A 19,433-nucleotide genomic window follows, 5' to 3' on the forward strand; every position below is an offset into this window, starting at 1 on the left:
GTTACCTTTTACACCTTGTTATATAGCAAAACGTTGTTTAACATCATAACAAATAAAACATGCAAAATTTAAGAATGAAAAATTTAAACCTTTTTTGTCTAATTTTCAAAAGGGGGTCATATTACTATATTACTATATTATGATATTAGGCAGAGCAAAATGAATATTGGCCTCAAAGGGTTACTTGTGAGATATGTGTTAGTTTTAGGGTTCAGCAAAGAGCTATGAGCTACCGTCAGCAACTCTAATAAAAAAGCAATGTTTTATTATATAACATCAATACCCAAATCTGGTTTACACAAATCCTAGGCCCCAGGCTTTCTTTCATTAGCTCAAGCTTCTTTCGTTAGCTTTATCCTCACCAAGGTGACTGCTGTAGTTAATGCAATTATATTAATCTATCAGTAACAATATATCAGTAGTCATAGCACAGAATTTATTTAAATATAATTATATTTAAAATGTGTTATTTTATAAAAACATCAATTTTGTTCCATTTTAGTAATAACTAGATCATTTGAAGTCTTGTAGCTGCCAACTTTCCTTCTGTAGGAGATGAAGCCTATGAGAAAACGCTAACCCGAAACGTTAACCAAAGGGGTTGACCTACACAGACCGCTATGTAGTTGGTTTATAGGAATAAGGGCAATTCAAAAGCCATTGTACTATCGATTGAATCCACCACAAACGATAAGATTAGACTTTTGCTCATCATAAATGTATTTATTTTAGTCTTAACATTATTTTAGAAGCCACAAAGCATCGAGATTGATTGGAGGTAGTTTCTTAAATGATCAATAAGGTATGTTCATAAATATTTTGTTTATGAACATACCTTATTCAAAGAGTTGACGAATGATGAAATCAAAAAATTAGTTAAATATAGCGAAAGTTTTCGAGCTGTAATCTTGAATACTTTAAATTATCACTGATAGAAATCACCAAATTGTGCACATGACACATTATACCATGACATACCATACCATACCATGACATACCATACCATACCATACCATACCATACCATACCATACCATACCATACCATACCATACCATACCATACCATACCATACCATGACATATCATACTATGACATACCATACCATGACATACCATACCATGACATACCATACCATGACATACCATACCATGACATACCATACCATACCATGACATACCATGACATACCATATCATGACATACCATACCATGACATACCATACCATGACATACCATACCATGACATACCATACCATGACATACCATACCATGACATACCATACCATGACATACCATACCATGACATACCATACCATGACATACCATACCATGACATACCATACCATGACATACCATACCATGACATACCATACCATGACATACCATACCATACCATGATATACCATACCATGACATACCATACCATGACATACCATACCATGACATACCATACCATGACATACCATACCATGACATACCATACCATGATATACCATACCATGACATACCATACCATGACATACCATACCATGACATACCATACCATGACATACCATACCATGACATACCATACCATGACATACCATACCATGACATACCATACCATGATATACCATACCATGACATACCATACCATGACCCACCGTTTAATTTCAAATTAGAAATTGGATTATTAATACAACTATTCAAATGTTGGACAGTTTTTTTGATGGCTCAGAATTGTAATACATTCGAACTGCACTGCGTCATCGCAGTACAGTATTCAGTGATTTTACTATGCAGTACAACTTTTCAATGCGTAGTGGACAATTACTGAATCTGCAGTCCTACTGCAGATTGCCCGCTTTTATCTCCTGCGCATTTACTTCAATTCATACGTATTGCAAAAGCACATTCTTCAAAACTTGAAACAGCATGTATACTGCAACTGCACATTAGTGAGAAGTTGATACTATGTATCCACTGACAGGGCTGACTCTCCAAGCATCTGTACTATATTGTACAAATGTGTCAGATGTTATGTCTAGCAAGCTCATGTACTTGCACTCAACTCCCCTTATCATTTTGGAATAGGGAGTCAGTCACGCATTATCACTATTCTGATGAAACTCGAGTATTTGTATTACATTCTCACTAACATTACATATTAAAACTGTAATAAAGTCTTAGTTCAACCATATACAGCATACCCATTGTTATAAATTTGCTTGCCCAATCACACACAAATTTGAGCAACCTTCACATCTTGCAATTGCGGTGTGGTTAGTAGTCTAAGTCAACTCAATACTTGATTCTGTGATGAGTTTTTAAGAAAATGTGCAGAACATGTTTATACAGACTAATGCAAAAACTCCTACTGTGACCAGCACTTCGAAATGTGCACTAGCAATCCTCTCATAGCATAATAATTGTTGTACTATACTGCTTACTGCTTACTATACCATCCAGCGCTATAATATGTGCAGTAGGTAATACCACCACTAAATCAATACTGCTTACTGCGCATTACAAAATACTTGTACTGCATGTATACTACGTACTGTTCAGTAGTAAAAGTACATATTATACTGTACACTGCATGGCTGTGACATGCTTACTAATGCTACCACACTGTTAATGCAACTACACAGATATCTATAGATACTTGCTGCAACTATAATGTATTTTACGTCTGGGCAGCAGTGAGTACTTATCAATGTGCCGTTATAATTTTTTCATGATAGTCGCACCCCATTGATGATATAATATGGTTACAACCCATATGATCACAACGCTGATCATACCTGACTAATGAAATGCAAATCTGACAATTTTGGCGCAAATGTTCACGGTGCTTGAGGCCAGGGATGTCAAACTCAATTGTACAATGGGCCAAAATTCAAAACACAATCTAGGTCGCAGACCGAACAGAATAAACATTTATTGAACACATTAAAACGAAGTGTTTTTGAAACATAAATATGGATAAAAACAGACAGGAATATCTTTCTGAAACAAACTTCAGGTTAAATTGACCCTAGAAGTTCACAGCAAGGCAGCTGAAGCGTTGCATTATGAGATCTGTAGTTCTGTGCAGTATTATGTCATCATCGCTCCATGTCGATGTAAAATGATCTTGAGAGCCTTCTCTGATTACAAGGTGGGCCGGATGTGGCCCACACAGTTTGACACTTGTGCTTTAGGCAATGAACCGAATTCTGATAACAATGCCCACGCACAATGCAGAGCTTAGCTGCGCATGACAAACATAATGGGGTGTGACAGAGAACTATGACCAATGGGGTGTGACAGGGAACTTTAACTAATGCTTTCATCATCACCTCGTTGCTGCAAACGTAGGGAGACAACTCTAACTTATTGATCTAGTGGCTCTAGCCTATTGACTGGTTGTTGTAAAAGTATGCCTGGCCTTCGGCTGACAGCGGGGAGACACAGAGTAGAGTGACTGACAATAACGGAAGAGGCCGTGTTACATGCAAAATTATTAAGAACAAAGATGAAGGAGCAGTAGGTGCCCTTCAGCTGACCTTGAGTTTTGTCGCTGCCGGTCAGCCTGCTTAAACTTGTTTTCAATCGCAAAAATTTAGCGACATTATTTGTATTGTTTGTATTATTTATTTTTGTGGTCTTTCAATCCTGGCTGTGAACAAGAAAGCAACAGTGTCATCAATAATACTACCTCATAAACTAAAGAGTAATGGTGCACACCATTATGTTTTTCTCATATACATCCACCCACTAGTGCGGCCCTTGTTTAAGAGTGAGACAGGGAGCTGACTCACTCCAGAAGTGGTCAAGAAACTTTCCTACTCACCAGTCTGACATGAAAAGGCTTCTCTGCTCCTGAAAACTGCAACGAATTTTAGGTGATATTTTTACTATTTCTCACGGTAGGCTATGGAGCACAGCATCATTCATCGCTGACCTTTTAGCTACATTTTATCATGAGTAAAATGTACTAATTTGAGCGTTTGACCAGCCGCAGTCAGCTATTTGCCTGACAATTAAATTGGGTGTCGCAAGAAAGAAGCTTCTTGTTGATCCAGAATACCTCACCATAAAGGTGGTCTATCATTGATTGGTTTGCTGCCTCTTAGCTGACCCCTTCATTGGTTCCAGTTTTTGAAACATATTTAATAGAGACTCAGAGCTTTAGAGGGCCACAACAAGTTTGGTTTTTGATTAGAAAATTTTCTTTATTTAATGCTACTAATTTACATGTTTGCTTCAGCTCTATTGGTTTGACTGGTTTACATTATGTCTTCTGAATATCCATGCTGGTAGAAACAATCTAAATATACTATATATAATTGAACAACTTTATCCGACTTGTTCTAGGGTAACAGTATTCAGATATATAACATAACTAGCTGTACAACCCGGCATTGCCCGGGTAATAAAAAAGTCTTTGGACAGAAAATTTATTTGTAACAAATTTACTTATAACAAACATTTATAAAAATTTATAGAAAATTTATTTATAACAACATTTGCCATTCTAACTTTCAAATTACACATCCTTAGAAAGGTGTTTTGTGTAATTGACATAAATAAAGAGAGAAAATAAAAACAACTGTAAAGGTTTTCAAACTTTGTCAAACAATTTTTAAACTTCATATCATGAAGAAAATGTTTCGTGCAGGTCAAACAAATTAAAAAAAAAGGTGACTATAAAAAGGTTTAAATGTAAAAGTGAAATAATTAGCAAGTAATAGCTAAATTAAGTCAGTTTTGCTACGAACACAATAAAAGATGATATGGTAATGATACAATAAGTATACGGTAATGGTACAATTAATACGAACTGAGAAAACTAAACAAAAATCCTGAATATGTAGAATTAATAATAACAATTCTTGCATAAAAGTATGTGTGTATAAAAAAGGTTACTGTTGCAGCAGAAACTATCCATCAAAACTTTGAATACGATGATACTGTTACCTTTTGATACAGGTACAAATGTAAAAATGAGATATCGTACTGTCTTTGTCTGACCAAACGAATAGATAATGTTGAGGTTCTTCCCACGAAGACAATATAATTGTCCAAATGAGAAGAGTTGGCCTTGACCCCAAATATATTAATTGAACCTTACGAAAAATATTTCTTAACAGGGCATCGTAACCCGCAGCTGCATTGGAAAAATAATCAGCGTGTGCTATAGCTATAGCTGGAATGACACACAGGTACACATACTTTGAGAAATATATATACATTAAGCAGATAAAAGATAGAAGAAGATATTACTGAATGTGCGTGTGAAAGTTTAATATTTTATGCTTTCTAATGGGCTTTGTTTTACTAGGTCATACCGAGCACAACAAGGAGGTGGCTAATAAGTTGTCCGTTTATCCCAAGCAGTCGCTAGTCATGCACTATAGTCTAGTTTATCACTGGCATATTGTGAAGTTGTCTTGTCGTCCGATTGCCTCTGGCACTACAAATCTGGTATCAGAGTTAGCGAACAGATAGGAGGAGAGTTTGTTTGTCTTAACCTTCTTCTTGTAAGATTATCTTGAGTAGATTATCTCTACGCTAGTTACCATCTATAAATAATTCAGTCTACACAAAGTGAATAATGTAGAAATAATATCTCTGTATTATAGGAACTAGCTGTTAACTATATCTATATCTAAACTACCCAGTTGACAAGCAGGTAAAATTCATCCTTTTACTTGTAACTATTGTCTTTAAATTGTTCATCATAGTCTAATAATAATAAATTTGTTTAAGGTTGACTTGCAACAAAATTCACATTACAGTTATTTGCTATCAAGAGATTCACCATGTCTTACAACACTCTGCTGTGTTGTAGGTGCAAAATATGTGGAAATGTAATTACAAACTCTTAAAAGCCTAAAAACGAACAGTTAATCGCAGCCACACGAGACCGCCGTAGATTGGAATTCCCTTTCCAAAACGGCTCAAATGGGATGTAGATGAACACAATGGCTTCTGTTAACACTCTCATGCAACCTCATTCGTCGAAATATTTTCACAAATATACTTCACGCATTCAATAAAACCATGTCTATTGTCCTTACGCGTCTATTTCATCATCATTGTAATGATGTCACTTTGAGAACGAATTTCCCAAAACCTACCATAAAAATTTGTTTAATTTTTCAACCTTAGCTCGAAGGAATGCATATCATCTTCTGGTGAACATGACAAGCCCTGTTAGGCACCTGTGATAGTCAAAAAATGCTGCAGAAATTGTTCGCGCTATTTGACAGGAAGTATGGATCCCATGATCAGATTACGACTAGATGCTTAGACCAAGCTGAAACGAAACTGTAAAGTAGCGAGCATCTATATTTATACGGGCTTTCCAGTAGAACCCGCAGTGTTTGTCATAAACTAGTGCTATGAGACGTTTTATATTGAGCCTTTTATTGGCCTTTAATTTCACATGATAACATCACGTGTCAAAACAATAACCACAATGTTTGAGCACATCAAAATAAAGAGATTCCAAACTACTGCTTTTTCGTGATGGCTGCGATTAGCTATTAGCTTTTGAGCTTTTAAGAGCTTGTAATCACATTTCCACATATTTTGCACCTACAACACAGCAGTGTAAAACATGGTGAATCTTTTGATACAAAACAACTGTAATGTGGATTTTGTTGCAAGTCAACCTTTAAGATAACGCCCACAAATATCGAAGGCAGACAAAATCCTTCACAAATGTGTGTAGAGTTATTTACTATCGAGCAGAACCGATAAATAAACCTAATCCAAAGGCTGCAGCTCTGAAACTCACAACTGGGTTCTGGCTTCTCTCTACTACTTTTGAACATATTATCGATGGACTAGCAGCTGTTTCTGCTACCTGCAGGAGAATAGCGGGTTACTTTAACTATTCAGGGCCAAATTGCTGAGCATTCTGGAGTGTGACATCTGACGTCCGTGGCCTGTCTGGTCACCTGACACGTATCAGAATGGTTGTACTACTCATGGGCTGCTTGCTCGGTGTGAAACAAAAAAAAAATACAGAGGACCCTCGTCAATCGATTTTAATTTGTTCCTGTGTTGTCATTGTGAAGCAAAAATTTCGTATAGAGGGGTATAAAAACCCATAGTAATTATCTAATGCAAACACCCCCTGAAAAAAATCATCAAAATTCTTTATACGTATGTACATATTAAAAATTATTAACAAAATAATATGATAACTTTAAAAAACTATAGTTACCTAAAGTGACTTTAGTGTATTTAATGGTTATTATCTGCAATAAAATGTAACATTACAATGTATTATGTGCAGTACATATCGTAGGAAGTTCTTACCTTCGAGACAGACGTATAACATAAATGTTGACTTTAACTTAAGTGAATTTAGCTTACTAAACACATACTTAAAGCTAAGTTTTAGTAGGATTTTTACAAAACTTCAACTTTATCACTAGCTAAAATTTTATCACCAACCTATTTCCGGTTTCGCTCTCACTATAACTTATAGGAAATAACTCTGAGCTGAGAGAGAGCGAGCATCGTATCTTTTTCATGCGTTGTGGGAGGTATTTTGGTGAATAGCATATCGGTAATTTCATTATTCTGACGCGTATTGTACACTGACTGCCAAATTTGAACTTTGTGAAAAAATTTTGTTGATGGCGAAAAAATGTTGCATGGCAAGGGCAAAAAACATCGTGTTTCACATCGTAAGGCAAACAATATGTACAACAGGGTCATCGTAATCGAGGCTGGGCTGTACACATAATTCTCTTTTGTTTAAGAGGCAGTTTGGTCTATTATACTGATGGAAACACCCAGATTCTGGAAGTTAAACAAAACAATGAAAATGGCAACATTACGTTGCTGCAATAGGAAACAGGTCAAGGTATATCGGCCTGCACTAGGAAACAGGTCAAGGTATATCGGCCTGCACTAAGAAACAGGTCAAGGTATATCGACCTGACACGGCTAACATTTATGATGGGAACAGCTGTTTATCACCTATGGCTTGGTTGAAATTTAATAGCCTAGCTAGTGGTTCTGCCAGGCATCTAAAAGTTGAGAGGGCCCCCCTCTCTCTCCTCAAAAGTGCTCCTCGTAAAAACGGCAGTAATCTAGTGCCCTTTTCTCACTGCAAGTGCAATATTGGCAGTGTTTGTACTCTCAGTCAAGTTTCTAACAAAATCACAAACATTGATAAAATCCGATTTTGTAACACAAAGAGTTGTCCACTTTCTTTTAACTTTAGTAAGAACAAAAAGGCAACTCTTAATTGTATGAATAATAGCTTACAATAGACAGCTGTTTCCAATACACTACCGTAACCTGCAACCACTATTATGCTATGAATTCTTTTTATAGTGCAACGACATCATTTTGTTTTATTATTAAACTGGCTCTGTTTGAATAGTATCAAAGCACCACTCATCCTTATGGAGTTGTCTTCTTAATAGCTCTCACTGTAGGACAACATAGGAGGCACCACCTACATCAGGGCTGGGCAGTGCGGCTCTAGAGCCGCATGCGGCTCTTTGCAAATTTTGTTGCGGCTCTTTCAACTCTGTGAAAATTCAAATTCTTTTGACGTATATAAAAATATCCTTATAATATACTGTACAAAACTACATGCATTGTGCAACAAAACGAACCATTTCCATAGTTGCAATAGGAGCCTCACAAAGTAAACGAAATAAAAACAAATCTGCAAGAGACTTCCAAGATGAGTGCACCCTGAAATATACGTTCATCTTTAGGCATGGCAAACCACAATGTCTACTGTGCCAGGAAACGATCTGACCAGGAACAAAAAGACGAACCATCAAACGACATCCTGGGACGAAGCACAGAGAGTTTACTACTACATTTACACTGAGATCTGTAGCTAGACATCAAAAGCTAGATAAACTTCAAAAATCACTAGCTTCTTCAGAAATATGCTAGCTTTTTCACAGCTGCTGATAAACGTATTGCAGAAGCTTCTCTACGAGTGTCAAAGATTCTAGCAAAAGCAATGCTTTCCTATTCTCATGCTGAGATTGTAAAATAATGCATGGTTGAGGCTAAGGAAAGACTTTTTCTAGATAAGGCAATACAACTTTCTAGGAAATCTGGTACTGATAGAATTGAAAGCATTAATGATTATCTCAGTATGACTTTGCTAACCCATATAGACCAGGCAGATTACTTTTCAATCGCTATTGATGAATCTACTGATACAATGGATGAAGCTCAACTAGCAGTCTTTGTGAGGTATGTAAGCTACTGTGTGTACACTAACAACTAGTAATATCATTTTTACCCTGCAGTTACACGATGAAGTCATACAAGTGCATTTCACAAAACAGTAAAGAAAGAACACAACTCCAAGTAGAAAAGGATTCGTTTAATCGCACTGTTCCGGGCGATGTGAATGACTTACTACGGTCGGGCACTACCCTCTTGTAGTCAAACGGGTCTTGAGTTACCAAAACCATTTTAGTACCCACACTTGAATTCCACTCCGACAACTGGTAAAAAGTACCCTATTGCCAACCTATTTGCCAACACCTTGCTATGTGGAGAGTTCAGATTTGCCTACACTTATTATATTTTATTCAATAATATAAATGACAATCGTAGTTATGATGATAGGTAGGGTGATTATAAATGCTCTCGCATTTACGAGTGGCAACTACTTATTTTCCCAGATTGATACTAATGATGCCCAAGAAAAAGCAAAAGGACACAACGCCGCTATAGAAAAACTCAATAAATAAAAAACAAGCTGATTACAACATCAAAAGAGCTAGAAATCAGGATTGGTTAAATACCCAATTATCTAGAAAGCAAGAGGCTACCAATGAGATATATTCGGTTAACTTGATTTTTGATCTATATCAAAAGTTATACGGACAAAAACCTACAGAACTTCTGCATCTGAATTTATGGGAGCCGACATTAGACTATACAGCTAGCGATGAACAGCAATAATATGAAACTGTGTTTGTTGGAGTCTGAATAGCGGCTAGTGTTGCTGACGCGATTGCTGCATTTAAATAATATGTTAAAAACTTTTTTACATATTTAACTGGTTAATATACGTTTGATAAGTTATTAATCCTATACTCATCTCCAGAGCCTAAAGGTGTTCAGCAAAGAATGAGACTACCTCCACTCCACGTTGTAGTAAAGTTGATACTAATGACCCTATTATACCGGGTAACACTGCTGCCGCTTTTCCCACCAACCCCTTTAAGAAAGTTGCCAGTTTTTTAAAGTTATCTTTTACTACATTGTCATCTCCACCACCCTTACCTCCACCACTACTATCTACACCACCACTATCTCCACCACCCTTACCTCCACCACCACCCTTACCTCCACCCCCACTATCTCCACCACCCTTACCTCCACCACCACTATCTCCACCACCCTTACCTCCACCACCACTATCTCCACCACCACTATCTCCACCACCCTTACTTCCACCACCACCCTTACCTCTACCACCACTATCTTCACCAACCTTACCTCCACCACCACTATCTCTACCACCCTTACCTCCACCACCACTATCTCCACCACTACCAGAACTGCCTCCAGGTTTAACTATTAATCCAATCAATAAACCTATAGCTGATAGTAACGCGCCAACGGTTAGTCCTTGCTCGGGGAACAATAGTTTAATCTTTTCCCGAACCGTTAGTGTATCATCTTTCGGCTTGTTAATAGTTTCTTTGATGAATATGATTTGACCATTTGCCTGATCTCGTAGGGCGTTTAAACTATATAAAATTGCCATTTTTTCTCCTTCTAATCTTTTGATCGTAGCTTGAGCGTCAGCGTTTGTGGGATCTTGTTTGAGTTTTTGTTTTTCCGCTTCAATCATTCAATTCAGCTCTACCGTTAGGAGTTTTGATGTCTGAACCGCAATGTTTTCACAGAGAGTTTGCGCCGCTCGATCTAATCCTCATATCTTACGCTCCAAAAATTCCTGATTTGCGGAGGTTTGCTATGGTATTAGATTGATCGTCTAAACTCGTTGTAAAATCATCGACATTCGTTTTCATGATTGGAGGCAGTTGTTGTAGCAAGTCTATTTCTAGAATGGCCATTTTAAGGCTTTCTGGTTGACTAGTTACCGGTGTAAACAATCCTAAACCACGTTTGTCTTGAGTCGTAAGTTTAGACGTGTTTGGTTTAACAAACCATCACTGCTCAAGTATTTTAGATAACCATCTTCCATCTTCTATTTTTCGTAATTAACCTCAGACGGTACACGATAGAATCTTTATGATTTATGATAATCTTCTACCGTTAAATCTAGTCTTTGATTTTCAGGCATATCTTTGGCAGGATCGTATCTAAAAGGAGATGGCATCTCTTTCTGGATACGATCCTGTTGTAATCTCGCATCGGAAACATCTCGCTGTATGGCTTGATTTAAGTCTTCCTCTGTTTTTGGTTTTTCATTGATGATTATATTCAAGAGCAAGCGTTTATATTCTTGACTCACTCCACCATTAGATTTTGCTTAAATAATGGTGTCTATTTCTGGCAATCCGGCTTGTTTTAAAATAGAATTGGCATTATTTTCCGGATCGTTGACCAAGTTTGCAGGCAGTTCGAATACCGGGTTATTAAACGTCCCTTGCGCGACATACGTTTTGGGTATGTCTTCCTTTTCGAAATTTCTGCCTTCTACTTCCATATTTATTATATAACTAGCTGTGTTACCCGGCGTCGCCCGGGTAATAAAAATCAGCTTTAAACAATGGGAACTATGAGAGTTGCCTGTCTTACTTGCTATTAGCCTGGTACATTGCCAATGGAAGATTTGATTACGGTTAATAATGAGAGCCAACAGCTTTTCGTGACGTTATGCTACGACACTACACTGCCCCGTACGCAAAGCCGTTAGGTATTTGCTCCCATATGGCGACATATATCAGCTGGTGAAAAAATCAATCTTTATGGCCTAAATAGTACGACGCCAGGCTTGCGAGCGGATGAGTCTGAGATCAAATCTTCTTCGGTACGGATTCTTTATTCCACGGTTTTACGATCTAAAGCTAGAATGCATACAGATATACATACAATGCCAGAAGACAGATGACATACTTTGAAAAATATATATATATATAGATAAATGTATGAAGGAGAATTGAACCACAAAGTGTCTACGAGAAATAGACAAGGCATAAAAAAGCATAAAGTGCACGCGAGAGTAAACCATAATCCATCGGTGATCTATCTTGGTGATGAGCTGGTTGTTAAAATGTCAAAAATAATGTAGAACACTGTCATTTATCATTAAGCCTGACTTATAATTTTAAACTCGATGATGGTGAAGGCGAAACTAGCTTCTCTGACCATCTCACATCAGCTATAACAGAAAACTATAAAATGATCATAAATGGAACCACTATTACGGACACTAGTAAATATAATCGTTTGGCTCTATATCGCAAGTTTTGGTATCCTAAAAACGAGTACAGCAAAGAGTTGGCTATTAATGGTATCCAATTGGTAGCCAGTAAAAAGAAGAGACATAGTATTACCGGGGCTGCCGCTGATACTCTCGGATCAATTCATGGTGAGAGATACGCGCTTCATCTCGGATCTTTCTTGACTGATGCGGCTTTTACTCCGCAAGCTATTTATAATGATATAGAGTTTCACCTCAAGCTTGCTAGTGGAAAATACAAGCTTAAATCATCTGCTTAGAATACGACTAAATTCTCAAATCTAGTATAGCCGCGAGAACCACGCAAAAATATATAAACCAGTAGCATATTATAGACGACTATAAAGCGCATACGACTAAAGATGTCGCAAAAGAAGAATCAGACTTTGAGATTAATGTAGTTGCTACGTTTGAGAGTCTGAGAGCGATACTCGTGTTTTTTTAAAGCCGATAACACCCCTAGCGTCGATTAACAGTATCCGAATATAAAAAACACCAAAGTAGATATCTACAGCGTGACTAATCAGCTGTTTACTTCCGATTATCTCGCTCCTTATTTGTATCAGGTTGCCAAAGATGTATTTTAAGATCACTGACAGTCGTGTTGAGAGTCAAATAAACCAAGAGTCCTCTTACGATGACAAATATTGTTTAGTCAGAGACCTAAGAACTATCGATGACAAACGATCTAGCGGAGTCGGCCGTGAAATTAAAGATTATATCATGCTAAAGATTAGCAAAAAGATTACGACCGCTGATTGCAAAGCCTTTGTGTTTTTGGTTAGTGACAAAAGAATAACATTCGTCAACAATCAACTAAGTCAAATTGATCATTAAATTTATTAAGTTCGCAAATTTAATAAATGAATCAACTACTACCAAAACATCCTCACAATGCAGTAATATGTGGTAGAACAAATTCTGGCAAAACGTATCACGTTCTTAACATTGTAAAAGGATATTATTTATCCAGTTTAGATTACATATTCATCATCTGTCCCACCTTTAGAGACAGCAAAACTTATGACTCTAATCGCCATCCTGGGTTGAGCAGATGCAGGGTCATCACTGACGATAGTCTATTCCAAAATCTAGAAAACTTGATCAAAAGACATTTGAGGGGCGGAGATCTCAGTGGCAAAAAGTCTTTAATTATTATTGATGATTGTAGCGCCGAAAAAGATTTTAACAAACAACGTACATCACTCAGTATACAACTTTTGTTTCAAACGTACTTCCAATAACGGATAAAATGAGTCTGGAAGACTCTCTAAACCAGGGGTTTCCAACCTGGGATACAAGTACCCCTGGGGGTACATTTTAAAAATTTGGGGGGTACAATACAAGTTATAAACCTAACAAATTTTTGGTTAGTTTGACTTTAATTATTAATAACTTTGCTGAAACCACTATTATAGAGCGATTATTGGTATCATTTTAAAACCAATTAAGTTTGCCATTCAGGCAAACTTAAGCATGAATGGTACAATTCTCATTATGATTGTAAGTGGACAAAGCCGGCTCTGCGGGTAGAGCTTTGTGTCATGACATAATTTCCAGCTGCGTATCAAGTTACACCCCACACGTGCTAGGCTGGCAGTTTACTTTTAAGGCTCCTGGTGATCGGTGAGTTTACTAACAGCTCTGGCCTTTTACTAGTGGTAATGTTGTTACATTCGGTTGAACCCAACTCACAATATTTACCAGCAATTTTTGTATTAAAATTGAAGATTAGCAAATAAATTTTTAGATTCATTTTCAATTTTTAGATTTGACTATACAACACAATGCCAGCAAAAAAACGTTCGTATCACACCGAGTACATTAAATATGGTTTCACAGTGATTGAAAGACAAGGGAAGCAATTTCCACAGTGTGTTTAGTGTCTGAAGGTCCTTTCTGAATCTAGTATGAAGCCAAGCTTTCTTAAACGCCATCTAGAAACAAGACACGCTGACAAAGCCAAAAAGGATATTGCAAAATTTCAGAGGCACGAACAAAGCACCAAAAGGCCCGCTTGGACGAGTCAGGCCATTTTGCTTAGGAACACAAGACAGCGGTACATGTGTAAAGGTTTTGTGCAACCTTCACTTTTTCTTCACTAGTACAAGACTCGGTGCATGAGTTTATACATATATTTCTGCTTAGTTCATAAGTTGTACAAGAATGATCAAGTAACAAGCAATGAACAGGCCCAGAACAGCTTTGCCCTTCTACACAAATGTTCGAGCTTATATAGCTAGTAAGCTCCGCCTCCGTTCTGCTTGGCTGGACCCGGCACGGCTCGGCCCGGCTCGATCTTGACTCGGCACTGCTCTGACTTGGCTTAGCTTTGGCTTGGCCAAACGTAAGAGGACGCCATCCACCACATATGTTTACCATCTAGTGGCGCTCAGGGTGGCAAAAAAAGAAGCCACATACGTACAATTGGGAAGAGATTAATATTACTCTGTTGTGAGGATATAGCTCGTTGTATTAATGGAGATAGTGCTGAAGCCAAACTAAATTGATTGTCACTATCAAACAACACTGTTTACAGGAAAATCAGCGACATGGCTGTTGATATAAAAATACGGTTCTGGCACAGATAAAAGCTATGTCATACGGCCAGTTTTCCATTCAGCTTGATGAATCTACTGATGTGTCAAGCTGTTCACAGCTCCTGGTATTTGCAAGATATGTTCATGGTGAAAACTTTAAACATGAGTTCCTATTCAATCACTTGCTACAGCAGAGAACAAGAGGAGAGGATGTCTTCGATGTTGTGTCCCGTTTTCTTCAGCATGGAGGGATTTCCTGGGCAAATGCATGTGCTTACACCACAGATGGAGCACCAGCAATGATGGGTTGCAGGTCTCGGTTCCGCGCAAAAGTATTGCAAGCCATTGGCTCAACAAAATACTTCCATTGTATGATCCACAGGTAAGCATTGGCAGCAAGGACTCATCCATCAAATTGGAACTCTGTGCTCTCAGATGTAGTTTCAATGGTAAATTATATTAAACACAATTTTGTTTCATCAATTATGTCAAGATTGCGATGCAGACCATGAAAACTTCCTCTACTTCACAGAAGTGAGATGGCTTTCTAAAAGTAATGTCCTGAATCGATTTGTGGGACTGATTGATGAGATTGCAGCTTATTTTGCTACACAGACTTCTGAAAAAGCTGCAAGATTCATTGAAAAATTAAGTACTTCAGAACGGATATGGAAAGCTGCATATCTGAGAGATATTTTCTCAAGATTAAACACTGTCAACACATCTTTTCAAGGAAACTCTACCACTATAATCGATTTTACAGACAAGCTTAGAGCATTTATCATGAAGCTAGAGATATGGAGAGAAAAAGTCAATGCTGGCTCATTTGATATGTTTGATAGCTTGTCAGAAGTATTGCCTTCACATGATTCAATTTCATTCACGAAAGATCTGGTTGCAGACCACCTCTTCTAGCTGGCTTACGAGTTTCAACAATATTTCCCTGACTTAAATGACACAGATTTGAAGTTGGCTGAAAACCCATTCAAGTTAACTGTAGCTGATATTGATAGTGACATGCAAGAAGAGTTGACTGACCTTGTCAATGACTCTGGTGCACATGATAGATTTGAAGATAGTGTTCTTAGCAAGTTCTGGTGCTCATTGATAACATCCTACCCAAAGCTTTCAGAGGTAGCTTTAAAAGTGTTGCTCATATTTCCTAGTAGTTATAAGTGTGAGCAAGGGTTTTCCTCACTTTTGTACAAGAAAAGCAAATATCACTCACGACTAAATGTTGATGATGACCTCAGAGTTTCATTATCTGTTACTGAATTGAACATCAAACAGATCACTGATGCAAAGAAGCCACAGCCTTCCCATTAAACTGGCCAAAAGAAATAGGAAAGTAACAAAACACTGCGATGTATAAAAGTTGTACTGCATATTTATCATTATTTTAATAAATAGCAACTTCATACAATGCCACATTTCTTTACCTGTCTGAGTGACACATTTTAATAATGCACACATGTCATATTAATGAAGTTAAACCAATAATACCCTTGATTGAACTGTGTTTTCCAAAGGGGTACATTTTTTGCCATATGACTCCCAAGGGCTACCTAGGCCAAAAAAGGTTGGGAACCCCTGCTCTAAACGAAGATGCATTTCCAAATATAGCCATTAAAGAAGCATTCACTCCGTTGTACTTTAAATTGGGAGTATGTTTAGCGCCTCTTACATTGGCTTTGAATACGGCTACTCCTAAAGACTATCAAAAGTTGCAAAATAAAGCATCATTAAATGGAAAGGAAGAATCCGAATCGTGTGAAACTCAAAAATAAAACAGAACCTAGTGATGAGCTTAAAGGTCTCGCGTCCAAACCCAGTGAGGATGAGCCAACATACAAAATGTATATTCTACCAGAAGTAATTGTAGCTGGCATAGCGTATACACAATGGCAAAGTTTTAAAGTGATAACACCACGACCCCAAGTCTCACAACCTCTACAACCCCAAGTCTCACATCCTCCAGTCTCAACCGCAAAACAGAGAATAATGTGAGATTATATAGTATAATAAATGGCAGCGAATGATACGTTGAAAGATGGTGTTAATGTTTTATTTAATGGAGTTTTAATGGCGGTGAGAGTAGTAGGATCTCAATAAGTGTTGACAAAAGTGGTTAATAGGCTCACTGATTTTAAACCAGAAAGCCCCGCGATGTTGGGTTCAGAAATGGCGGAGAGTACCTTTGCAATAAAAAAGTTGCAAAACAATTGACTACCGAGCGTTATATGGAAACAACTTCATAATATAAAATTACTCTAGTTCAATGTCGAGAACTTCTGTACCGTGAGGTATGACTTGAAGTTGTTCTCTCATAAGTTTTCTGCCTTCAATACTTTGTAAGGTATATAACGAGGGTTGATCATGAAAAGGTCTTATTTTATCAATCAAATACGCATCTATAGACCAAATTGGATCAGTTGCTCTATATCTGTTATCTCCAGCTTCTTCTCCAGGTTTGTATAAATATTGAACAATCGAATCTATAGGTAGCTCATCGTGTTCAAAATCTTCATCTTTATATTCAGGTTGTGGCACACTCTCTAGTTTTATTGCATCAACTGGTTTCATATTTATCATTCTAGTTTCTTCATTGTTAATAGCATTCACAACATCATGTAGTCTATCGACCCACTCACGATTAGTTTGATTAGTTTTGATTTCATAGTCCATCTCCATTTTCATTTATTTTCTCATTTAGTTTCTCCATTTATTACAAATATTTTTCAAATTTAAACAATTTTATTTGAATTTACGTAAATATTTTTTAAATTTACACAATTTTTTTTTGAATTTATCTAAATATTTTTTAGACAATTTTCTTTGAATTTATGTAAATATTTTTTAAATTTACACAATTTTTATAAATGTTTTAACTTTTAATACTATTTTCATCCCATAATCGTCCCATTCATCCCATTAATCGTCTATAAAGTCTCATTTGATTAAGTGACAGATAGTCTGTGCTTTTTAAAAAGATTGTTTCCAATTGAGTTTGGCTTAATCTATGTTCTTTTTTAACTGAGTGATGAGCTTTATATCCTCATCTAAAACTCGCAATAACTCGGGTTGCTTCATCTTTTTAAAATTATTTATACTACGGCTTTTAGCAATATCTCTCAACACTAGTACACACTGATCTCTAAGTTCAGGTGGTAGATGGCATTCTCTTTCATATCATGAAGGAAGTATTACGGGTCTAGGTATGGTCTATTTACAAAAACTTATAGGTTCATTTTTGACAAATGAACAGACTTTCATTAGGTTTATTTTTGTTGGTTCATTTTTTGAAATAAACAGACTTTCATTAGGTTCATAATTTTGCTCTCCTAGTCTCAGTGCACAATCTTGCCATTCGTAAAAATATAATTTTTAGGAGCAAAAAAATACATCAACATCATCAAGACACTTTGTTCATCTGAGTTCATTAATATAAATTCAAGCATTGATGGAATCTTTATCATTTATTGTAACTTGTTTATCTTGAGCCCACAATATGGAGTGATAAGTGTGTCCGCTGTTATCAGATTTTTGTTGCAAGTTGTTGTATGCAAATTTTTTGCCAGGCGTAGCATTATCAGCTATATATTTTGGCAGAAAAACTTTTAGTTCTTTGGTATCATCATTGCAAATTGTGACTATATGCGAGTTGTATTTAGTGTGCTCAAGGTTGACTGATACAATGGTATAAGGAGTTGTTTGATTTAATGTAGCTAGTTTGCTTATTGACTCGGTGGTTGCTTTTAATTCTGTACCATTTACAATCTTGCTATCCATGCTAATTTATTACAAGATTCGTTTAATATAAAAATTGGTTAGAGCAGTATACTATAGAGATTGCTTATATCGTGGTTAGACCTCCGTCTCGTATATTCTATATTTTATATCATTTTATTTTTTAAACTCGGGATAAAAAATGGGGTTACTGAGTGCAAAGGTCATTGAGTGCAAAGTGATCCAGAACCCCCATACAGCATACGACTATATGATTTATATAAAAAGTTGCCTCTGCATTTTTATTACAAGTTTCAAAATCTTATCAAAAGTAAGCCAAGAATATGTGAATTTATCTCCCCACACATATGACAAACATTGTTTTCTATTCCATGACATCAACATACTACATCTACCATAGTATGTTTCAATTTAGTAACTTTCTGTTACTACAACCTACAATTCACTATCCCGACTCCTCCACAATACTATTAGATTACCAACTTTTAAAACACTTTTGCTCAACTCACTAAATAATTCCCGACTTCTGTCTTTTTATTTTAGTTTTTGACATGTGATGAAACACATTAGTCTGTTGAAGATTACGAATGCGAATAGGATGTTATGCATTTATACAATATAATGTTTGTTATCATGTACTTATGACTAGTAGATATCAAAATGAATAAACTTTGCATGTCAATGTTTGACTGAACATTTATTTTAATTTGATGTGCATGTAATTAACTTTTAAATAGATG

General features: G+C 36.6%; 1 protein-coding gene across 1 annotated transcript; it reads left to right on the top strand.

Moving 5' to 3' along the window:
- The first annotated feature begins 12,345 nt into the window (after positions 1–12,345).
- On the top strand, positions 12,346–16,272 carry LOC137405008 (zinc finger MYM-type protein 6-like). The gene is made up of 5 exons (XM_068091234.1): positions 12,346–12,535; positions 13,915–14,032; positions 14,316–14,465; positions 15,083–15,278; positions 15,862–16,272. Exons 1-5 carry the CDS (start codon positions 12,346–12,348, stop codon positions 16,270–16,272), a joined length of 1,065 nt encoding a protein of 354 aa, XP_067947335.1.
- The last annotated feature ends 3,161 nt before the right edge of the window (positions 16,273–19,433 follow it).

This window comes from Watersipora subatra, chromosome 9 (genome assembly GCF_963576615.1).
Source record: "Watersipora subatra chromosome 9, tzWatSuba1.1, whole genome shotgun sequence".
NCBI classification, from domain to species: Eukaryota; Metazoa; Bryozoa; class Gymnolaemata; order Cheilostomatida; family Watersiporidae; genus Watersipora; species Watersipora subatra.